This window comes from Crinia signifera, chromosome 3, assembly GCF_055691185.1.
Source record: "Crinia signifera chromosome 3, ASM5569118v1, whole genome shotgun sequence".
Taxonomy (NCBI): domain Eukaryota; kingdom Metazoa; phylum Chordata; class Amphibia; order Anura; family Myobatrachidae; genus Crinia; species Crinia signifera.
In genome coordinates, this window is record NC_139219.1 from 218,781,983 (window position 1) to 218,807,411 (window position 25,429).

Consider the following 25,429-nt stretch of genomic DNA (forward strand, 5'->3'; position numbering starts at 1 on the left):
ATGTACACTTGGATGGTAAAGTGAAAAACTTAGGTCGACCTATAGGGGGTTATTCTGATTGAGTCGGATGACTGCGTGTGTGGACGGACAGCCAATGTTTTGTGTGTGCGCATGTGCAGAGGCGTTTCTGTGCATGTGCAAACGCCTCGCACATCCGAACACAGCATGAGTTCCGTGCGGAAAACGATCGTACAGAACCACCCGAGCAGGGGCGTGAAGGGCTGTTTGGGCTCATTACCATATGCGTACGCGCCGCGTTTCATGTGCGTTACCATGAAAATGCTGGGCATACGTATGATAATGCGGCCGTGACGCACGTGTGGGGGGTGGACAGCTCACATAGCCGAATGTCAGCTGCCCGCACATATCCATGCTTTCACACCGGAAAACGTCCGAGTGTTCTGGAGCACCTGGGGCTGCCTGACCGCTCAGTCCATCATTCAATGGTCGGCGACCATCAAAGGATAAAGGAGGTTCCCACAGGCCAGCAAGTGGGTGTTCACATGAAACATCCACTCGCGCTCCATTAGCTTGGTGTCCTACCGCATTTGGACGGCGTGAACGATCCGTACGATAGACAGGGTTAAGAACACTCGGTGCCCGCCCGAAATACGCAACCATCCGACTCAATCAGAATAAGGGGCATAGTAGTCAACCTATTGACTGTCGACCTTATTACAATCAACCCCTTGACCACAACCCCCAACACATTACCAGGATTATGTTTAGGCAGAACTGAGGGAGAGGACTAATTATTGCATCCCCCTTACAAATAATTGTTCACAAATTCTAGATGTGGTCTAACCAATACCTTGTAGTGTGGCATAATTACATTCCCGTTCCTAGCTTCCATGGCCCTTTTATGCAGGTTAGTAGCCTGATGGCCTTATTAACTGCTATGCGACACAGCACTACAACCCAGTTTGCTGTTAATTTGGACATTTAGATCCAATTCTGATTTACCTATATGATATGTAACATTTAGTGTGTATGCACTATATCGTTTGTCAGGAGGTTCAAGGGAAACCATTATCAATATAGCATCATTTTCAGTATCAACCAAGGATTACAGGGGAAGCACAGAGCACACATATACTGCATGTAATATATGTGCTGGAACAATTCACCAGGAATCAGCATAAGCTATTACCGTGTTAAACCCACACCCCAGCCAATAGAAGCCCAGGCGGCAGGTTTATGCTGATTCCCGGGCACCGGATGCAATCAGCTCTCGCGATTCCTGAGGCTGAATCTTCCACACACATTACACGGTCTCTATAATCCCTCATTTGCACTCCCCTGTTGATGCTGCAGACACCTCTGGTGTCATCTAATGCGTACCTACCTTTAGTACATCTGGCCTTGCAGTTCAAAATCCTGGCCCTCTTGATACTCTTAACAGTGCATGTATTCTAGAACTAGCATATTATATAGAGCCAGATTATCCACATGGAATATATGAGTACAGGCCCTTCTATCACCTAAAACTAGTACACCACTAAATTTGTGTTATATGATATAGATATATATATATATATATATATATATATATATATATATATATATATATATATATATATATATATATATATATATATCTATATACCTATCTATCTATCTATATCTCTTTTGTACCTTGATAAAAGGGCCGAACGGCCTTGAAACGTCGGCTTGAACTGCATAGCCTCTGGTGTGGTTTTTTCTTGTTGGAGTGCCGCCGCCGGTGATTATATAGATAGATAGATATAGAAAAATCCCCATGTGTGGTATTTTACACTCAGTTTCAGCAATTCCAAGTGTACAAATATCTTGTTGCAGCAAAAAAATAAATAAAATATGTGTGTAATTTATGCATATAGTAATCTATGTACTGAACTCACTTTCAAATAATATGAACAAAGGATGAGCTATTTCACTTCAGTATTCTGAATGTGAAAGTGGCTATTATAAAAGGAATACATCCATAATTTTAGGGATATGGCCTATACATAAGTTCCATGGTGTGTCTAATGATGTGTGCACACTGTTAAGATACAACATTCGATTTTGAATATATAGCCAAAATCGAATGAAAGTCAAATTCGATCCCGATGCACATTTAGTGGAAATCGACAAAAAAAAACAGGCAAGACTATATAGAAGAAAGTGAATTGAATTTCGAAACAAAACAAAATCTAACTGTATGTACACCCCTTAAGACAAACAATATGTCCAGCACACTATCTAGAAAATAGAACTGCCTATTAAAACCCACTTTATGAAGAGTTCAGCAGATTAAAAAGGTACGGTTTAGAGCAATGGTTCCCAAACTCTGTCCTCCAGACCCCACAAAGGTCTAATTTTTCAGGTCACCTAGAAAATGTGAATTAAGAACCTGTGGTTTAGAGAATCAAACCATTTCAGGCAGTATCATTTATTTATAGATTTGCCTCCTTCGTCCCTTGTATGGTAATGGTAAATACAATACATTTACTACTGTAAAGGAAGGGGGGCCACATGTTTTAAGGCTGTGCTTATGAGTGTTTATTGCTAATTCTTAATATATATTTCATATGTATTGGTTTTACTAAATAAATGAACAGAAGACTCAACACCATGCTTATTAGAACAAAAAGAAAGCCTGCAAATTAAAATTGCAGTTTTATTGACAATACTGCCACACACATCCAGCCAGGCCAAGAAATGACAAAGTAAACAGCAACTTCAGACAGAACACAAAAAAAATTAAATCTTTGGCCATTTTACTCATCCAAACCCATCTAAAGAACAGCTAAAAATATGCTCAAAAACAAAACAAAAGTAAAAAGTTACTGGAATGATCAGAATATTTTTCTTATAAGGGAATTTTGTCTTATTTATTTAGGTTTTTTTGTAACAACTTTTTTTTCTTTTTTGTAAAGATTTCTCCATTTGTTCCCCTTGGAGAAGAAAACAGCCCTATCTTACTCCACCCCACCCCGCCCAGAAAAGAACAAAATACATCAGGGTTTAAATTGGCAGAAATTTACAGGAGCAATTACAAAAAAAAAAAAAAATTAAAATGAAACAAAATTACATGTGTAATTTAAAAGCCCCACACCCTGTCAGCCAGATCCCTGGTACAGAAAAAGGACAGCTGTATACCAATATGTACAAAAATATAAAATGTAAATAAAAAATACAAACATAGGACCCCCACATCCAAGGGTGTTTTTAGTTTTCCATTTGAGTAATTTAAAAAGGAAAAAACAAAAAACCTCTGTTGTGGTTAACCTCACCTCCTTTTTCCTCGGGATCAGAGAGGACAGCAAGTGATTGCAGCCCACACAGGCAGTGAAGGATTGGCCCACTCGGCTTAAGAAGGCCAAGGGCTGCACTAAAAAGTATGCACCTTGGGACACAGTGACTTGCGCCTCAGGCGCAGTCATGTGTGTGGACGGAGATGGGGGCCATGGGAGCCTGCGTGAAGGGTGGGACGGATGCATCACTTTAAGTGATCATATTCTGAGCGTGATGAGGGTGAGGAGGCTGTGGAGAAGGATTATATATAGATTTATATGGAGACAGGGAAACCTCCCTCTAGTCATCTTCATCTGTTTTCTGCTTCTTTGTTTCAACGTCATCTTCGTCCTAGAAAGAGATCATTTCTTAGTCATCTTATAGAGTATCAGCATTAACATTATAATAGACTGCGAGCAAAAGAGAATTTTGAAAACTGGACATTTTTATTCAAACCTCTGCATTCTGAGGATTATGCGGGCATGTATATATGCAGCCATCATAGGAATAATGGACTCGTATGACCATTGCAAATGTAAGATTCTTTAGTGAGAAGTCTTAAAACATATACATTTAATAAAAGAACATGTATAAAGTCCCGTCATTGGTCACTGCGGCTGCAAGAGCAGAATGGCAGCAGCCAACATTAAAATGGCTTTTATAGAACTATTTCCACTTTAGAATGAAGAGATGGCTCCTGTTGTGCAGTACTCTGCCTTCTAAAGCAGAAGTTTTAAGTCACAAACCATAACAGGCAGGACAGTAAGCCAACCAATCAGGTGGGAGTAAAAGGTTTTCTGGTTGTCCAAAACAGATAATGAATTAGCATCTAACGCAAATGAAAATGTGCGTAAGGACAAGAGAAAGCTCAATCCAAAAGAACATTCTACTGAACCACTGCAGCAGCTCATAAAAAGAAAGTCACATCAAGTACTTATTTGCAATCAACATATTGTTCTACTTGTGTCACTCACATCGTCATCGTCTGCTGCTCTTTTCCCAGTGGGTCCATCAGCTTCATCATCCTCATCATCTTCATCACCATCTCCTGATACAGAAAACAAAATGTCATGTCATGCCACTGAAGCCTGAAGCAATGTAATAAAGAAACACTGCACAAAATCAGAAAATACAGTTCAATGAATATCAATACATATGCATCATGGATTATATATGTGATGCTGTATTAACTTTTCAGCACTCTTGAATTTTGGGTTTAAGGACCATTAAACAGTGGTGTCTACATGGATTTAAATAAAGTTATTACGTGTAGGTTTATATTAGGGATGGCCATCTACGAGTCGAAATAATCGATGGCTGATGTCAGATACTTTTGCCATTGATGGGAGAGAACCAGATTGTTTCCCTCAAATGGAGGCACAGCAAAACCGATGTTTTGCCCTCTTTTTTCCCCCCCAAATTGGCGTGACACAGAGCATAGCTCCGCCCCAACACCTGTGACCCCCCTCCCCCACATTCTGATTGGGCAATGGGCCAGTCAGTCAAAAGAAATAGTCATCCATCAGTTTTATACCATCGATGGCTGGTTGCAGTATCACTATCAATGCCTACCATCGATGGCCATCCCTAGTTTATATCAGCATTGTATTCACTTTGTTATGCGTGTAATGACGACTTAAGGAATAGAATTATCCAGAGCCAAAAGGAGGGATGCGTGCAACAAGTAGGGATGCCCTGGGGGCGGTACCAGGAGTAATTGCCCTCCGATTCACAGCTCCCACACTGTGTGGGAGAGACGTTAGATCTTGTCCCTTAGTAATCTGCAGCCTGGAGCACCTGTGAAAAGCTCAGAGGAGCAGGCAAGGGAAATGGATCAATGTGAGCCACCCTCCAATGCTCTGTTACATGACTGCAATCACACATAAAAATTCATCACTGATTCCATGCCCATCATTTTTGGACCAAAACTATGCATGAAAAAGATATCCATGTATTGTGGAACACACTTTGGGGGGCAATTGGAAACATCGGAGCTCGTAGCGGCAGCACTTTGCAGATGCAACCTTCACTCCTTTTAACTCACACCAACGGTGTATACACAATATTGTCGCTGAGCGATTATGGCTTATTATTGCTCAGCGATTTATCGCACACTACTTGTGATTTATCTCCCTGTACACACAAAAAACACGGGCGATATTGTCGCTTAGCAACCATTTAGCCAGCAATACTGGCTAATACCACCCAGTATGTACAGGGTTTAACAGAAGCAACAATGTTACTCGCCCATAATTATTCATGATGTGTGCCGCTGCAAATTTGCACAAAATAAAAATTTGGACTGGCGCATTTTTTTTTATTATGAGCAGATCTAGTATATTGCTTTTGCTCTCCATTTCATTTCTTTATATAACAAATACATTATAAATGTTTAAGCAAGTGGTAAGTTACCTTCTACTTCATCTTCTTCATCTTCCTCGTCAACTTCTTCCTCCTCATCGCCTTCATTGTCTCCACCATCATCACCATTCTCTTCATTATCCTGAAGTGTTACATTGAATACATCAATACATATTACATAAAAAGCTTTATGCTTTTAAAAAGTGGCCAGTTCGAGATGCCATAGTTAGCCTTGCTGGGATACTTATGAATTCATTTGAGATTGGCAAAAGTAGAAAGGGACATTAGTTTTATTGGTCTTTCAGAAGCCTGATTCAAGCAGCTGCTTAAATCCCTACATCTAAAGGGCCAAAAATAAATTTAGCAACTACAAATTATCCCCTTCCCCTAGCCAGAGCCCCAGCGGCTGCTAAATGCCGCCATGGTCTCAGGAGCTATGCTGATTTTGTAATTGAAATCGAATAAAGAGGATAATCTTTAAATGGAAGGAGAGGGTATTATTTTAGGTTGTGAACACTGGACCAATCAGTCTAATTTCTTGATTGGTTATTTTGCTTACCATACCATGCATGTCCAAACTACGACCCTCCAGCTGTTGTGAAACTACACGTCCAATCGTGCCTTGCCGCACTTTTGCTATAAGGGAATGCTAAAACTATGGCAAAGGCATGCTGGGATGTGTAGTTTCACAACAGTTGGAGGGCCAAAGTTTGAACATGCCTGGTTTAAACCCAGTTTTCAATCAGGGGCTGTGAGAAATAGGGGGTGTCCTGGCAAAAACTGCTGCACATTGCAGCCCATTACGTAGATTACTAAAAGATGGTTGGGTATAATGAAAAAAAATATATATTATAATTTTTTTTTACAATTTGTAAATAGATTTATTTAAAAATATATGACATAATGTGTCAGACTCTGTGTACATTTGAAATGAGGATTACAAGATGGATTCCAGTTGAAATAGAGACCCAACGCGTTTCGTCGAAAACGACTTCTTCAGGGGTTATTGACGCCAAACTGTAGGGTTTGAAGGTTTAAAAATAGGGTACTTATGTAGTATCTGGGCTGCCGATTTCTAAATCGGGTCGGATCGGGCACATCGCATCGCATGCGACCATCGGATGCGATGCCCGAAGTGTGGCGAGCGTAGCGAGCCCCGCGAGGGGACACAGAATACCGTTCGCTCGCCTCGCTACGCTCGCCACAGGTTTATATCCAACTCCATGCCCACTTGGATAGTAGGGGTATGAAAAAGGACCCCTTTTTCCCATTGAATTCCATGTTAAAATGGACTCAGTCCATTTTAACATTGATTCCTATGGAAAAATCGGGTCATCGCATCCGATGCGATATCGCATCGCATTTGATTGTATGCCTTAACTTAAGGCATACAATCAAAAAAATCGGCAGCCCAGATACTACATAAGTACCAAAAATAGTTTTAAAAAACATCATAGGTTGACGTTTGGTGACGTCCAACGTAATCACAGGTAGATCATAAGTATTGGACCATCCATATATTTAATACGTGGACCAAGTGTGTAACCGTAGAAGTTCGCCAGTGTCTGCCAGGAGTCAGACACTGGCGAGCTTCTACGGTTACACACTTGGTCCAATAAAATATAAATTAAAATATAAATAAAATATATGGATGGTCCAATACTTATGATCTACCTGTGATTACGTTGGACGTCACCAAACGTCAACCTATGACGTTTTTTAGAACTATTTTTAAACCTTCAAACCCTACAGTTTGGAGTCAATAACCCATGAAGAAGTCGTTTGACGAAACGCGTTGGGTCTCTATTTCAACTGGAATCCATCTTGTAATCCTCATTTCAAATGTACAGTGTATGACACAAATTATGTCATTTTTAAATAAATCTCTTTACAAATTATAAAAAATTGTATGCACTGTCGAATTTCGCACTAAAGGTGGGAGGTAACTATCTAGCGCTCTCTATATCCATATTTTGCACATATCCCTTGAAGATGTCCTCCACTAACGGAGGTCTTATCGAGTAGCTGCTGCACACAGCGTAAACAAATGTCTTTCTCTGTACACACACATTTATTTATTTTTTGCATGAAATACAGTATAAAGCATATAGACGTCTATATTCCAGAGTTCACTATTGTCTTGTGTAGACATAAAACTTGCAAAAGATTGGACACTATTTTGAGGACTCCAAGTATGTAGACCAGGGATGGGGAACCTTCGGCCCCCCAGCTGTTGTTGAACTACACATCCCAGCATGCACTGCTACAGTTGTGCTCTTTGGCCATGCTAAGACTGTAACAAAGCATTCTGGGATGTGTAGTTCAACAACAGCTGGAGTGCCGAAGGTTCCCCATCACTGATGTAGACAGAGCACTTACTGCTTTTCCATTGGCTGGCTTCCCCTTTCCATTTTCTGTTTCTTCTACAACTTCCTTTTCTTTTACTTTCAAGTCCTTCATAAAAAAAAAAATAATTTAGTTTCCCCACATACTTTAGAAAGAAATTGTCAGCACCATCTGTCCTTAAAGTCACCCATAAGTGAATGTATCAGGCATCTTTTATGTACTATTACTACTTTTCTATGTCACAGGATGAGGTGTGCATGCCATGGAACCTGAACAATTAATGGCCTCATCACAATCTCACCATCACTGTCATTATCTGGTTATAATCCCCTTGAAAGTCTCAAATTGTAAGCTTGTGGAACCTATATGACCCCAGCATACAGAAGGCACAGGGCAATCAAATGCGTGCACAATCTGCCTATAGTACAGTGTCATAAAATTAGAGCAAAAAACCCACCCCCCTTATGCAGGCACATTTTGCTGTGCTTTAAAAATTGTAGCAGGTTGCAATGTACAGGAAGTGAAGACCGTTTTGTTCAGTGTGTGGTAGTTGACCACCAGTATTCTCCGTACTCCGATTACAGCACACATTCCCAATGCAATCACAGCATCAACTGAGACTACAAAAGCATGTTAGAAGAGGAACAGCAGCACACAAATCGCTATTCTTGCAATTTAAACAAAGTAACTGTTGATATGTTCTGCTATAGCCAACAGAGGCATCTGCCAAAAATTATGCCCGATTTAAAAAAAAAAAGGCATTACACTCAATTAGCAATTACTTTATAAGAGTGTACTCCTGTTGCTAGTGATGCATAACCGAAGTTTCCTTTAGCACACAAATAACCATTTCCTTACTTTAAAAAAAAAAAAAAAAGGCTGTGCACAGGAGTCTCAGCCCAGCCTGAAAGGTTAACGCTACCTACAGTGCTATTCGATGTTAACTCTTCCTGAAACAATACAAAAACAAGCAATTCCCTGACCTGTTTACCACATATCCCAGCCCACACAATCTACATTATATATAAATAGTAAATCAGATGACATGGATATGTATAAAAAAAAAAAAATTTATTCTGTTGATAGAGTACAGGACCATATATCAAAGCACCTATGCTGCTGTCCAGCACACTGCAAGCCAAGAATAACTACAATACAGGAGGCATTTTATACTATTTAATCATAAAAACTGAATTCAATAGTACACCTATTTATGAAAACCAATGTTAAGCTACTTATAGTACAATTGCATTGTTCCCCTTAAACAATCCCAAAATAGTAAAAATGTTACAATTTGTTACACCCTGGAGCCACTTTAGATTCAATGTGTACAATTGGAAAATCATATAAACCAACGTCAGTCTAGACTAGTACTAACTTTACACAAACTGCATAACTAGTAAACAGGAGATCTATAACAGAGCAAGGATTCCTCAGTTACCAGCAACATATGGTCCTGCATTATTTCAGACAGCTACAAGTCCCTGCATGCACAGCCAGTAGCTCCACAGGTATACTAGAAGTTGGTTCGTGCTGAAGACTAGAACCTTTTCCCCAGGTATCATGTGTGCTTGGAATCATGATGTGTGGTGCCAAATATTTATATAGATTAAAAAGGGGTGTATACCGGGTCAGTGAGAAAACATGAGCCCTCAGCAGAAGGTGAACATATTTTACAATACATCACACAGGATTAAGGTCGCAGAGGCTCTCAGCGGCCAAACATTGATGTAAAAAGATGAGGTGCTGCAGGTGCACCGTTCCCTAACAATATGGTGCAGTACCCTTCCTGCCCGCGGTGTGCCTACAATTTATAAACATGCTGTAAACTCCATTTCAAAATCGGTGCCGCTCACGGTGCCCAGCCATTGGCCAGTCTTTGGACCTTGTCCCGGCCCATGTCCTTATGCGGCTTTCCGGGGCGGCCGATTAGTCGCCCCCTCCGTGTGCCGGCCCCCATGAGACGCACACGCTCCCGGGATTTGCAGAGCCCTGACACTGGGCTCGCCCGACTCCCTCATGCAGACACGCCCGGAGCGGGAGGGCGGGGAGACTACAAGTCCCAGGAGGCTACTCATAGCAAATTACGGGAGTGACGCGCTACAGCAGGTCTCACGTTAGGGGGAGAGTTAAGACAATACAGTAACAGCATAAGCGGGGTGATCGGGGTATAGAGGACGGTGTGTTTGTGTGTATAGTGCGCACACGCTGTGCTCACTGGCGCCTCACCCGCCTTCCCCCGGGCTAGGGTGCTGGGTGAGGCTGCCCGCTATCGCCCGGACCCCGCACGCACTGCCCGATTAGTATTCCCAGGTAGACACTGCAATCAGCGCGCTCAGTAATTACCCTCCTCCACCTCCTAATTAAAGGCTCTGCCTTCAAAGTCTTAATCCGGTTACCATCTGTCCCCCTCCCCGCAGACCCATCGTCTCCCCTGGGACTGCAGCCGCGCAGCTGGGACCAGAGTAACCCCTGCGCGGCAGCCACACCGGCTCCCTGCCGGGGATGGGGCACAGCGCTGGGATGGTGAAAGGATGCCGGGGAGCAGGAGGTCGGGGCTGAAGCACCGTATAGCGCCCGGCATGGTGTTGATCCTGGCAGCGCTGTAGCACTGTGCCAACAGCTCCAACTTCTTGTCCGCTGCCAGCAGCAGCCTCTGACAACTGGGACAAAGTGTCTGTATGGGAGCTATCAGGTGCAGAACACATACACTGTAACAAGGGCACTGCCAGACCCACCACACACAGACACACAACACTACTACACAAAGATGTGTTGTTACCTTAGTTGTCTTCTCCACACTGGCGTCCACTGCTGTGTCTGACATGTTTGCAGTAATAAAATAAAATCTAATCTATACAGATCTTTAAATAAAAAAGGGGGGTGGGGGTCTCCAGCAGGTAGATCCGGGGAAGCTGCGGAGACGGCGGAGCGGGTGCGGGAACAATGCAAAGATGGCTTTTTTTTTTTTAATTTTTCTATAGTGACTGCCAGTGACGGACTCACGCGGCGCCAGAGACTTTAATATAGATTAGAGGGAGGAGCGACACACCGGCTCCTCGCCTGCTGATTGGTGAATATCCCCCCAGAAAAGGGGGGCGAACATCTCCGCTGCATGATTGGCCCAAGCTAAAACAATGGGGGAGGGGGACTTGTTTGCTTGCGCTCTCTCAGCTGCAGTTCCGCCGCCAGCCTGTGCGCCCCACGGCCGCTCCATAGCGCATGCGCCTTGGCTTAGCATTAGCAGCGCTTAGTTTGGCAATCCAATGCAAATGGACAGGTTTTTTTTCCCCCTTCTCCGAGAGAGGAGGGGGGGAGTGGGCTGCTGGTGGTGGCGTGTGCAAAACCAGAGGGAAAAAAAAACCAGCAAAGCGCCTAGAATAAGAACAGCCCCTTTACGTTGTGAAACATGCCCCTAGGGCATCTACTTGCCCTCTGCGCACAGTTTGCTGCCAGCGCGCATTCGCTATTCTTTATGAATAGCGTTCTAGAACACCGGGCATTCTACACACAGTCCGTGGCTTGGACGGCGCAGGTGGGCACTGGCTGAGTGGCTGTGCATCTCCTGCGTGGGGCGCTCGAACAGTCGCAGAAACATGCGACACGCTACAGCGAGTTTCATTTTTAAAGCGCAATTTATTACAGCGCGATGTACAGTAGCTCTTATAACCAACACTGCCACTATCACGCCTGCCCCATCACCCCGCTCCCCCCAGAAGCCATATACTTCATATACACTATACATGGATGTATGCCAGCCAGAGGAGAGCGCCGGCACTACTGCTGCCCCCACCACGGGCACGCATGTCATCATGTATAGCAGCCTGCCCTATATAGGATATTATACGTTATTATAGACTCACATGACGCGCTGGGATACACTATTTGCAGCTACTAACTAACGCTTCCCTCGCAAAAGCGCTGCGTTAGCCGGTCGCTTATGCAAGAGAAACGCGGTTTTTCCCCCCCATTTGATTAACCCTTAAGGAGAAAATGAGTGGTAATTTTCCATTCGGCACTGGCCCTCCCCCTGCCTTATACCGTCACCTCTCCGGGGCCGGGCCGTCCCGCCCTCTTCACTGCCGGGGTGCAGTGCCGGGACCCGCCGCTAGACCGATACCTGCTGAGAGCAACGCTAATATGTGTGTAACGCAACTAGGATAAAACGCAGCAGCCTGACATACGCAGCAGCATCACAGCCGCCGCTACTGTGCACGGTGTGCAATGTAATGTAATGCCTCGGGGTCCCCGCGGCCAGCCGCGCGCACCATGGTGTAAGCCCCACTGTGTCCAGCAGTTACCTGTCACTCCTGTCAGACGCCCGCTCCAGGTGGGATATAAGGCTGCCCCTACCGGCTGGGGTCAGGCCATCCGTGCCGCTCTCATAAAGGCTACAGTGCTATTAGTTGTCGGCTCATGAAGGGTTAACTTTATTAGACGCTATAGATGTGTGGCAGTGACGGCGTGTGCGCGTTACACGGTGACATGCGGCATACACAGTAGCGCCATAGTTACCCAGCTGTACGCCGCAGCCGCCTGATTGGCAATGACAGCACAGCCCCTCCCTTCACCGTAACGGCCATTACCGCCACACGCACCCAGTGTAAAATTAATATTACATATGATAAAGCGATATTGTCATAGATGCCCGGGATACTTCATCCACTACAGGAACACGGAAATATTATTTAGATAAATAATATAACTGCAATATGCAAAAAGAAAAACTATCAAAGACGAGCTTGGCACCTTTTCAAAGTACAGCAAAGACTGCCACATCCAACATGGCGCTTCAGGACATTAGCCGATACGTTTCTCCGAATAACTCGACGGACGTTGAGTAGAAATGGAACTGCCCTTCTACAATGCACATTACGTTTATGGACGAGTCAGACAGTGTCCAGAAAAAGCGAGCAGAGACCTCTAATAAGACGAAACGTCGACGAACAGAGGGTGAACTCAACGACGACTGTTCCACACACAATATGGCACCTTGAATACGCCTGACAAGCAAGCCCGCGATTCTGCTCTGTCATTGGTGCTATCCCTGTCATGTCTTGGCTAGTGCTTCCTGATTGGTAGATATATTACAACGAACTCAGAGCTGACGCTTTGCGGCTTTTCATTGGATGCATTTAATGCCCATCATATATCACGTCCACAAGGTAGTGAAGATAGAATAAAACCCGGAGTAGGGGAGAAGAAAACTGGATTTGAGCCTTAATGTGAGTGAGCCTGATGAGGCACGATTCAGGAAACTGGTTGGAAAGTATTAGGTCAGGGTGAGGATTTGTACTTCTGACGGATTATTTATAGGCTGAGTTTCAAGAGCAGAGCCATTAACTGATGCCATTCCTCATTGTTATGTTACCAAATGCACCTGCAGTATGTAAAAGGGGCATTTATATAGTTCACCTGCCCAGGATTTACCAGGTCTCATCTACAAAGAAATGGACCAACTGCACAACTTGTATACATTATAATTGGTGATATATTCAATTGTATTTTAAACATGTGTTTATGAAGTACAGTATAAAGTGCATTTCAGTTTTTACCAATGCAACATGGAAAACTACTTATAGGGGCGGATTGGGGAATAAAAGTGGCCCTGGAAAATATCTGGAAGTGGCCTCATGTGGCCGGTAGCAAATCATTAATGGGCGGAGCCAGCATAACATGGAACCCATGGGGCAGCTCGGCGCCCCCGCCTTTCTCTGCCCCCCCCCCCCACACACACACACACGCCGCCATGGGTGCGTGCACCCGGCGAACCGAAAGTTTGCCGTAGGTGCACGCACCCTACATCCGCAGAAACACAACATCGGTCCTGCCGTCAGTAGTAGCGTAACTTATGCATAACACCCAAAACATTTGCCAACAGGCATAGGCGCCGATTCTGTGGGTGCTCAAGGGCCCTAGCACCCACAAAAAATTATGAGCACCCACGGGCCCATAACCTCCCAAGTCCCACTGCCAGGCTGCACCTGTACCACCAAACCTGCTGCCTGGGAGACGCGAGGCAGTGTGCCAGGAGAAGTGTGTTGTAAGCAGGCCCCTTACCTAAAACAGTGACCCAGCAACTGGCACATGTGCACTTGCGCATACAAGACGATGCCTGGCACCATTAGCAGTGTCTGCCTGGCACCATCACAAAGTTGCTGCTCTGGTGAGTAATAACTGCTGGGCAGAGTGCAGTGTGTGTGTGTGTTCTTTTTCTATACACACTGCCCTTTTTGTGTAGTATGTGTGCTTACAGTGGGCGGTATTAGTCACTATTATGTGTTGTGTGTATACAGTGTGCAGTATTAGCTATTGCTTATTGTGTGTAAATTGTGATTCACTGTTCATCTCAGCATATTGCAGGCCCAAATGACATGCCCCTTTTCATGAGGCCACACCTCCTTGAGCACCTTCTAGCAAAAACATAAATCGGCACCCCTGCCAACAGTTGTATCGCTGCATATACGTAAAGCCCTCAACAGTTTCTGACAGTAGTAGCGCAACTTACACGTAACACCCACACCAGCTGCCGACAGTAGTATCAATGCTTATACATAACGCCCACACCACTTGCCGACAGCAGTAGCGCAATTTATACGTAACCCCCACACCAGTTGCCGACAGTAGTAGCGCTGCTTATACGTAACCCCCACAACAGCTGCCGACAGGAGTAGTGCTGCTTATGCGTAATGCCCACACCAATTGCCGACAGGAGTAGCACTGCTTATGCGTAACACCCACACAAGTTGCCGACAGGAGTAGTGCTGCTTATACATAACGCCCACACCACTTGCCAACAGCAGTAGCGCAATTTATACGTAACCCCACACCAGTTGCCGACAGCAGTAGCGCAATTTATACGTAACCCCCACACCAGTTGCCGACAGTAGTAGCGCTGCTTACACGTAACCCCCACACCAGCTGCCGACAGGAGTAGCGCTGCTTATGCGTAACGCCCACAGCAATTGCCGACAGGAGTAGCGCTGCTTATGCATAACACCCACACCAGTTGCCGACAGGAGTAGCGCTGCTTATATATAACGCCCACACCAGTTGCTGACGGTAGTAGCGTGGCTGCCTGTACATATGCCGACACCAGTTGCTGACAGTAGTAGTGCTTCCTGTATATATGCCCACACCAGTTGCCGTCACTAGTAGTACTGCCTGTACATATGCCCAAACCAGTTGCTGGCGGTAGTAGTGCTGCCTGTACAGATGCCAACACCAGTTGCTGACACCAGTAGCTGACAGTAGTAGAGCTTCCTGCAAATGCCGACACCAGTTGCCGTCACTAGTAGTGCTGCCTGTACATATGCCCACACCAGTTGCTAGCAGTAGTAGCGCTGCCTGTACATATGCCCACACCAGTTGCTGACACCAGTAGCTGACAGTAGTAGAGCTTACTGTACATATGCTGACACCAGTTGCATTACAATCACATGTTACTCACCTAGTTCAGGTGAGAGGCAGCTCATTCTCTCCTGACCTGTTGCTTTTTCCATCATCAGTCAGCTCCCTTATAGCCCCGTTAGCTCCGCCCCCTCAGACCGAAGCCCCGCCCCTTTTCGGTCCCGGCCGCGGCTCCCCTCATAGTCTTGACTAGTAGGTGGGAGTGGTGAGTGCGCTGCTCGGGAGGGGGGGGGGTGAGTGCGCTGCTCGGGAGGGGGGGTGGTGTGCTGCTCGGAATGGAAGGGGGGATGGTGAGCCGCTCGGGGCGGGAGGGTGACTGCGCTGCTCGGGGCCGTGTTGGGGGGGTGCATTGCTTGTGCGGGAGGGGGAGTGCGCTGCTCGGGGACTATGCTGCAGGTACTCCTGGCATGTGTCCCTTTGTGCACGCCTCCCCAGGGCCAGTCTACAGTACAATATGGAGAGGAGGAGGCGGGGCAGCAGTGGGATAGGAGGGCAGTGGGCAGGAGGAGGCTGAGCCGCAACCAGCAGCGGCGAATCGTTGCTTATGAATAATACATGGAGAGGGGACGGCCCGGCCGGGGAATGACTCGGGGAGAAGCACGGAGTAGGTGAATTATTTTGTGTATTTCGGCCTCACTGGCGTCGGCCTCCCGGTGGCTATAATGGCCAATCCGCCCCTGACTAATGAATAGTAGTAGCTGTGCATAAACCTTGGTACACACTGGAATGATATCGGGATGGTGTAATGGTTAGCATTACTGCCTCACAGCACTGAGGTCATGGGTTCTAACTGTGCGGAGTTTGTATATTCTCCCGTACTTGCGTGGGTTTCCTCCGATATCCTCTCAAAATCCAAAATACACTGGTAGGTTAATTGGCTCCCAAAAATTAACCCTAGAATGTCTGTGTGTGCGTAGGGAATATAGATTGTAAGCTCCACTGGGACAGGGACTGATGTGAATGTTCAAATATTCTCTGTAAAGCGCTGCGGAATATGTGCGCTATATAAGAAACTGGTAATAAATAAATAATATGTCAGTTATGGACTGTTCGGACCACCATATCGGCCTGATCGCTGAGTGTGTATTGGCAGTTTGTGGGTGCCCGGGGTCGTTGGCGACAGTACCAGGTTTGATGTGCTGCACATCAAATTTAACTATAACACTAGCAACCACAGGGTGAAGGGTTACAGTATGGTGGGTCGACAATGTCTAGGTTGACCGTCACTAGGTCAACCACTCATGGTTGACAGTGACTAGGTTGACACCTAAAAATGGTTGACATACCATAGGTTGACATTGACACAAGCTTAAGGTTTTTACCCTTTTTAGGTGTCTGTGTCAACATGGACACCGTATAAGTGTACCGCTGCGCTTGCCATGCTTCGGGCACGGTGCTTCGCTGCACTTGGCACACTATTATATTGTCACTATGCCAACTTGGTTAGTGAAGTATGAACCAAGACAGTCTACAACAAAAAATGTGAAAAAACTTGTGTCGACCTTTGTGGGTGTTGACCATGTCAACATCGACCTTCAACTTGTGTCGACCTTCTGTCAGTGCCAAACTATGGTATGCCAACCATTTCCATAGTGATCGACCTAGTGACTGTGGACCTAGATATTGTCGACCCAGGGACCACATACCGTAATGAAGTAAGGAGCAATATGTCACTCTGACCTTCATTACCTTGCACAGTGTATACCCAGTTTAAGATTTTTCTTAATACTATCCTCTACACACATATATATAGGGCAGGCGACAGTGCTCTAACTATAAACTAAAGCTGCCTAATGGTAGAGCCGGCCCTGCCGACCGGGGATACTAGCATAAGTACAGTATGTGCAGGTAATAACACAGGCCACCCCCAGGTGCAGAGGAGACGAAAAGACTGGGGGGGGGGGGGCAGGCTGTCATCTAAGGTACTCAGCTACAGTACACAGCTACCACCGCCCACTACTACTGAGTGACAGCAAACTGTTGTATTCATACAGGACAGCAGGTATTTTTCAGTGAGCCCCGAGACCGCTGGCTCCCCCAAGCCACAGCTGGGGCTGCCACACCACTGGCAGGAGACAACACTTTTAAACAAGTATATATATATATATATATATATATATATATATATATATATATATATATATATATATATATATATATATATATATATATATATATATATATATATATATATATATATATATATATATATTTTACACTTTATTCTTTGGAGATGCTGAAAGAATGCTAGATTAATGTATTTACTGAAATTAAATGAAAAATGATCTATGATGCATGGCTTTGGGTAAGTGTTTTATGCATATACTGTTTTTGTAGATATTGTAGCTTGAGTTTTATAATGAAAAATTAAAGTTTTTATAAAAATTTGTCTTTGGATGTCATTTAACTTTGCCTAAAAAATATAGCTTTGAAGAGTTTATAACTTGCATATTCACATATTACACATTTATGGTTAACCCTCAAAATAAATCTTATAGAAATCAGGGATATGGCAAAAATGATCTATGATGCATGGCTTTGGGTAAGTGTTTTATGCATATACTGTTTTTGTAGATATTGTAGCTTGAATTTTATATATATCTATATATATCTATATATATATATATATATATATAGATATCTCTCTCTCTCTCTCTCTATATATATATATATATATATATATATATATATATATATATATATATATATATATATATATATATATATATATATATTTGCACCTTGATAAAAAAACCCGCAAGGGTTTGAAACGTCGGCTACAAGCCACTGCCTACGGTGTGGTTATTTACTTGATTGAGTGCCGCCGCCAGGATCGTTATATATATATATATATATATATATATATATATATATATATATATATATATATATATATATATATATAGTACTTGTGTACTAGCACGGCACCCACAATATTTGGTTGCACAACCTATAATCGCATCGCATGGCAAACACCCGATGCACTGCGATGCGATTAAAAATGGTATAAGCCCCCTACTGTATACGATGTTTAATTGTATAAGCACCCTAATGGGGGCTTACAATGTTAAATGCACCCCCACCCCCACTATGAACGTGAACCCGAAGCGTGGCGAGCGGTGGCAGTACGTGTCCTGCGACCTTTTCATACCCCCACTATCCACGTCGGCGTGGAGTTGATTTTATATAGTATGGCGAGCGCAGCGAGGGTACGCGTATTACTTTACATGTATTCCGCGTCCCCTCGCGGGGCTCGCAGCACTCGCCACGCTTCGGGCTCGCTGCACTCGCCACACTAAATAAAATTAACTTCACGCCGGCGTGGATAGTGGGGGTATGAAAAGGTCGTAGGACGCGTACCGCCGCCCTTGCTGGCTCGCTGCGCTCGCCACGCTTCGGGTTCACGTTCATAGTGGGGGTCATTTAACATTGTAATCCCCCATTAGGGGGCTTATACAATTTAAAATCGCATTGTATGGCATTGTATGCCATATACAATGGTATACAATTTTAAATTGTATACCATCGGGTGCCAATCGCATCGCATACCATCGCATGCCTTATGGTCTGCGATGCGATGGGCGCCGTGCTAGTACACAAGTACCATAATTATTTTTAATTTTTTTGCATATTTGTTTTGGAGATAGTAGGGTTCTTGTGTAATAGCACGTCGCCCATTACGTAGTTAGCGTAGCGTCCCTGTCAGAATCAGCGTAGTGTCCCCGCGGACAGCGAAGATAGCGTAGTCAGTCAGAAGTAGCGTAGTGTTCTCGCTAGCGTAGTTAGTGTCCCTGTCAGATTTGTGTTCCTAAAACACCCCCACTATCCACGCCAGCCCGAAGCGTGGTGAGCGGACGCTTTACGCGTCCCCCCAACCTGTTCATACCACCACTATCCACATCGGCGTGGAGTTGATTTTATAAAGTGTGGCGAGCGCAGCGAGGGGCTGCGGAATACATGTAAAGTAATCCATGTCCCTTGCGATGCTTGTTGCGCTCGCCACACTTTATAAAATCAACTCCACACTGACATGGATCGTGGGAGTATGAACAGGTTGGGGGGGGGGACGTAACTCATCCGCTTGCCACGCTTCGAGCTGGCGTGGATAGTGGGGGTTTGAAAAGGAGGCTCTCCCTGAAGCGGACATGGGCAGGGTTGCCGTACTCTGCCGCAATAATACTGAGACGCACCTGCATCTCAGACAGATGGAGTGCCTCTCTGCCGGTGCCCGCATGGGGACCTGGTGGTTACAGGCGCTTTGTGAGAGGCGCTCACTAGGCTGGCCATGGTCGCCGGGGACAGAGCCATGGACGCCGGGGACAGAGCCAGGCTGCTGCGGAGTCACTACACTAACTATGCTAGGCAGCCGTTGGGCTGCCGCGGAGTCACTACATAGTTACATAGTAGATAAGGATGAATAAAGACTTGCGTCCATCGAGTTCAACCTGGGTTTTACTAGCTTATCCCTTGTAAAAGACAGAGTGTGAGTCATTTTTAAAGACAGAATATGATTCTTATTAGTACCCTTGGATGTTTTTATCCAATAAATGTTTGTCCAACCTTATTTTAAACATATTTATTGTGTCCGCTGACACCACCTCTCCAGGAAGAGAGTTCCACAGTTTGACTGCTCTGACCGTAAAGAATTTCTTTCTTTTGAGGGAACAAAATCTTCTTTCTTCTAATCTAAACTTGTGCCCTCGCGTTCTAGATTCTTTTCTTGCAGTAAAAAGTGTGCTTGACAGTTCCTTATATTGGCCCTTGATATATTTGTACATGTTGAGCATGTCCCCCCTTAAACGTCTCTTCTCCAGTGTAAATAGTCCCAAAGTGCTCAATCTCTCCTCGTAGTTTAAATTCTCCATTCCCCTGATTACCTTAGTTGTTCTTCTTTGGGTTTTTCTAATTCTATGATGTCCTTTTTCTAATGTGGGGCCCAGAACTGTACTCCATATTCAAGGTGAGGTCTAACCAATGCCTTGTACAGTGGCATAATTACTTTTGAGTCCCTAGTATCCGTGCCCCTTTTAATACATGCTAGAATTCTGTTGGCCTTTTTTGTTGCTATGTGACATTGAGCACTACACCCCAGTTTGGACTCCAAGATCCTTTTCAAGTACTGAATTACCCAATGTCTCCCCGCTTAGTTTATAACTAGCACACTGGTTATGTCTCCCAAGGTGCATAACCTTGCATTTATCCACATTGAACCTCATCTTCCACTTTTTAGCCCATTCCTCTAGATTTTTAAGATCACTTTGAAGTGTGATGACATCCTCTGCTGATTTAATAACTCTACTCAATGTTGTGTCATCAGCAAAGATGGATACATTTCTGAGAATCCCCATCCCGATATCGTTGATATATATGTTAAATAAGATGGGCCCTAATACCGAACCCTGTGGCACTCCACTTACTGGTGTCATATTTGATACAGCACTGTTCACAACCACTCTTTGTTCTCTATTACACAGCCAGTTCCCTTCCCATCTACAAATGTTTGCCCCTAATCCCAGGTCCTCCATTTTAATTATCAACATCTTGTGTGGTACTATATCAAAAGCTTTTGCAAAATCTAGAAAGACCACATCTACAGCGTTTCAATTATCAAGGTTTTTGCTGACATCTTCATAGAAGCATAATAAATTTGTCTGGCATGAACAATTTTTCACAAACCCATGTTGGTTAATACTAAGTAAACTATTGATGTTAAGCTCACAGGTCTGTAATTAGCTGGGTCATCCCTTTTTACCTTTTTTGAATATCGGCACTACCTCTGCTATTCTCCAGTCTTTTGGTACCTTACCTGATGATAGTGAATTATCAAAAATGCAATATAGAGGGGTTGCTAGTTCCTCCCTTAATTCCATTAGTACCCTAGGATGGATCCCATCTGGTCCTGGTGATTTATTTGTTTTGATTTTGTTGAGCCTTAATATTATCTTGTCGGTCGTGAAATCAATATTGAGATCCGGCGTATTCATCCCAATTGTGGTACCTGTGTATTCCTCTGTCTGCTCTCCCCTAGTAAACACTGATGAGAAGAACCCATTTAACAGTTCTGCTTTTCCCTTATCCTCTGTAAAACTTTTACCATTGATATCAGTTAGTGGGCCTATGTTCTCTTTAATTATTCGCTTGCTATTTATGTACTTGAAGAACTTCTTGGGGTTAGTTTTGCTTTCAGTGGCTATGCGCTCTTCGTTTTCCCTTTTGGCTACTTTTGATTACCTCTTTACAAATTTTGTTTGCTTCTTTATACTTGTTGAACGCCTCCTCATTTACATAGTTTTTTATTGAATTTAAACGCTTTTGTTTTATTGTTGATTGCTGTCTTTACTTTTTTGTCCAGCCATGATGGCTTTTTTTTTATTGAATCTACCCTTATTGACTTTTGGGATGTATATTGTAGTTAGTTATTCGAGCACATTTTTTAGTGTATCCCACATTTCATCTGCATTCTTCCCTTTACTTAACTCTTCCCACTTAAGTTAGGTTTTTACTACGCTAAGTACGCTAGGCAGCCGTTGGGCTACGCTGAAAATGTAGCGTAGTCGGGCGCCGTCTTATTACACAAGTACCGATAATAGATATACATGTACCCCCTGGATCAGGACTCCTTATAGCACAACTACAACAGGGGCAATAACAGACTATAACACCACACTTACAGCCACCAGACAGATGGTGGAGCATACCTTTGGCCATTTTAAGGTGTTCCACTGTACTGGTTACAACTTAATGTATTTGCTGGAAAAGGTATGCAAGATAGTGTTCCTATGTGCAATAGTCCATATTATTGCGATAAGGAGACATGTTCCTTTGTCACCAGAGGATGTGTTACCAGCTCAGGATAAGGAGCCAGGTTGGCTGGGTTCTTGCCCCGAATTACAGGCAGGCCTACTGGCTAGAGACAGAGAATATCAGGTACTCAGGAATGTCAAGCAATACTTCATATATTCAATATTTGTTTATGAATAATTTTATGTACAAACACAATCTAAAATATAATGGATTCTAACTGATACCAGATTTTTAGAAATAATAACTGAAAAAAATTAAAAAATATTAATGTTTATTTATTTTAGAAATTCACTGCATACAATGGGAATGATAGTAAATTATTCAAATTGTGTCAAAAAATTGTTTTACCATGTCTATTTTTGGATGTATACTTCAATCAAGTTTGTGTGCCATTTTTATGAATGCCTTATATGTATGAAGGATCAACAACAGTAGTGACTGAGAAGGGCTATCCAACCACCATGTATTATGTTTACTTAAACTTACTTTTGCTATCGATGTAGGATTAGCAGATGGTTTGTATACATCCTTGGCACATCCTTAACAGATTTTGGGTACATGTGAGTTATCCGGACGCCCGATTTCAAAATCGGGTCGGATCGGGCACATCGCATCGCATCGCATGCGACCATCGGATGCGATGCGATGCGATGCGATGACCCGATTTTTCCATAGGAATCAATGTTAAAATGGACTGAGTCCATTTTAACATGGAATTCAATGGGAAAAAGGGGTCCTTTTCATACCCCTACTATCCAAGTGGGCATGGAGTTGGATATAAACCTGTGGCGAGCGTAGCGAGCCACCGAGCCCGAAGCGTGGCGAGCGTAGCGAGCCCCGCGAGGGGACACGGAATACCGTCCCCTCGCGGGGCTCGCTTCGCTCGCCACGCTTCGGGCTCGGTGGCTCGCTACGCTCGCCACAGGTTTATATCCAACTCCATGCCCACTTGGATAGTAGGGGTATGAAAAGGACCCCTTTTTCCATAGGAATCATTTTAACATTGATTCCTATGGAAAAATCGGGTCATCGCATCCGATGGTCGCATGCGATGCGATGCGATGCGATGCGATATCGCATCGCATCGCATCTGATTGTATGCCTTAACTTAAGGCATACAATCAAAAAATCGGGCGTCCAGATAACTCACAAGTACCAGATTTTGTTTTTCCTGTGTTTTTAACCCCCAAGGTGACAGGACACAGTTCAGTGGTCCAGCCACAGAACTCCTTAAAGCATGTTCAGATTGGACCATGAGCTAGTTAGTAACATAAAATAGATGGAGTCACATCATCATTTTGGATGATCTGTATCTTTCACAGAATTGCAGAAAATACATCTTGGTACAGTACCACCACCTTAACCACTTCTTATTTCTGACTAGGATTAAGGGTGACTTCAATACCTGGCATTCTGGGACCTTTTTGCCACCAAAGAGGGCTGACTGGGGTTTTTTCCCCCCAAGTTTTCAACAGGTTTACAGTATATGGTAGGTTTGTCTGTTCCCACTGCCAATATGATCCCAAAACAGCCCTGCCATTGAGCATACATCTTGCTTTCAGTAGTGGGCACAGGCACCTCGTATCCCTGGTTTAAAGGATAGGTTGACTGTAGTGACATCATAACTATATTTTTGTTGCTGTTGAGCCCTTTGGATGTGCTCATTCAGGAGTGTCGCAATCTGCCTTAGTCAGCCATACAAGTTGGACACAAACGAAACAGTTTTTTGGCATGGTTGTTGTTTTAATAGATCCAGAATACCTCTGGGGTGTCTCCCATTGAGGAGTTTAAGTTCAAAGGGACTTTAGGGTACCTCTCTGAATGCAAAAATCAAGTTTGGAAAGAAAAGGTATCTTTGTCAGGTAAGACCTCCTTCGGGATTCCCTGGTATACAGGGTTAGTAACTCTTTGGCAATATTACCAGATTTCATGTTATTCAATGCTATAACCTCCATGTATCTGGTGGCATAATCCACTACCACATTTATGTATTGATGTCCTGAAGCAGATTTTTCCGCTGGATCTATCTGATCCATACCAATTCTCTCAAAAGGCAATGATAGGGAGGAGTACCAGTGGAGTCCTAAACTCTGGCCGGGGTGCCATCATCTGGCACACTGGGCATTCCTGACAATATCTCTTGACTGCGGCATAGATGCCTGGCCAAAGATCCTCAACTGTATGCGTTGAAGAGTTTTCTCCTTACCTAAATGGCCACCCCACAGATGTGTATGCGCAGCTCCTAATACAAACTACTCAAGTTTTCAGGGAACTAACTACCAATCTGCTCTTTTCCCCTGTAAAATGGTAACACTATATAAAAAAAAAAAAAAAAAAAAACATTTTCAACAAAAAACATGCTGCTTTGCCTTCTGGCCATGCACTTTCACAGTTTCAAAAGCATGGTCCAGATTGTAATCTTTCCGTTGGTCTCGCCCAAAGTCCTGTAATGATACTTTCTCACCAACATGGTTCCAATGGTCCTCCGTCTGATTACTGGGGCGGTTCAGAGGCTGCAGTTGCTCTCCCAGATGCCACGCTTTGGTATTCTCTGGTCTTCGGCTCCTGAGACGCCTCAACTACTGACTGCTAATCAGCACCTGCAGCAATGAAAAGTCACAGACCAGAATTAGTGGATAAGGCAGTCTGGAGGTCATTGCAGCTACCAGCTTTAATAGCCGGTCTTGTAATGTAAGGGATAAGTACATCTGGGGGCACTCCTCAACATTGCCATGTATATATAACACCCTGACAGGAGGCAGGACCTGGTCAACCAGCTGGGCCAGTACACGGAACAGGGTGAATTCTCTTTGGAATATTTTCCAGCAGCCATGCAGACCATTGGCTGTGCCTCTTTCCCTGTGCTACAGTCCATCAGCTCTCCCTGTCTTGGGCAGTCCTGCTGTACATGACTCAGCTCGCCTCATTCAAAGCACACAGTGGGAGGTGGGGCCTTTGTCTTACCCACTGGCATCTGAGTTCTGGGCTTTGGTACTGGCAGAAATCCTGACCTGGCTTTACTTTATTTCCCCAAGGTCGAGAGCCACTTAATCACTACTGCCAACTCCTCAAAAGTCTGGGGGTCAGCCTGAAGAGCCCACTGTTGTATTGTGTGGTCCAATACCCGCATAGCCTGGTCCATTGCGAATATCGTCACAATTTGCACTGCATAGTTAGCTAGCCTGGCTAGTTTGGCCAGCTGAATCCTCAGAGGCATCCAGCCGCCAGTCATGAAATTATTGGACTTTGC

At 44.3% G+C, this 25,429-nt stretch overlaps 1 protein-coding gene and 1 long non-coding RNA gene across 2 annotated transcripts in view; one reads left to right on the forward strand and one right to left on the reverse strand.

Moving 5' to 3' along the window:
- Positions 1–2,599: 2,599 nt before the first annotated feature.
- Positions 2,600–10,981, reverse strand: PTMA (prothymosin alpha). The gene is made up of 5 exons (XM_083177467.1): positions 10,748–10,981; positions 7,999–8,073; positions 5,671–5,761; positions 4,233–4,306; positions 2,600–3,609 (listed from the first exon to the last, which is right to left on the reverse strand). Exons 1-5 carry the CDS (start codon positions 10,790–10,792, stop codon positions 3,559–3,561), a joined length of 336 nt encoding a protein of 111 aa, XP_083033593.1. The 5' UTR covers positions 10,793–10,981; the 3' UTR covers positions 2,600–3,558.
- Positions 10,982–15,783: 4,802 nt separating this feature from the next.
- The window catches only part of LOC146062652 (uncharacterized), a 55,380-nt gene continuing 45,734 nt past the window's right edge, over positions 15,784–25,429 (forward strand). Inside the window, exon 1 of the long non-coding RNA XR_014471448.1 lies at positions 15,784–17,467. This is a non-coding gene — a long non-coding RNA (uncharacterized LOC146062652). The remainder of the gene's footprint in view (positions 17,468–25,429) is intronic.

Bases quoted from the DNA above. Each gene is read 5' to 3' on its own strand.
- PTMA (XM_083177467.1), bottom strand. From the start codon at position 10,792: ATGTCAGACACAGCAGTGGACGCCAGTGTGGAGAAGACAACTAAG. The intron at 8,074-10,747 runs GTAACAACACAT...TTTTTTATGAAG, and splicing joins GTGTGGAGAAGACAACTAAG to GACTTGAAAGTAAAAGAAAA. The intron at 5,762-7,998 runs GTAAGTGCTCTG...GTAACACTTCAG, and splicing joins AGCCAGCCAATGGAAAAGCA to GATAATGAAGAGAATGGTGA.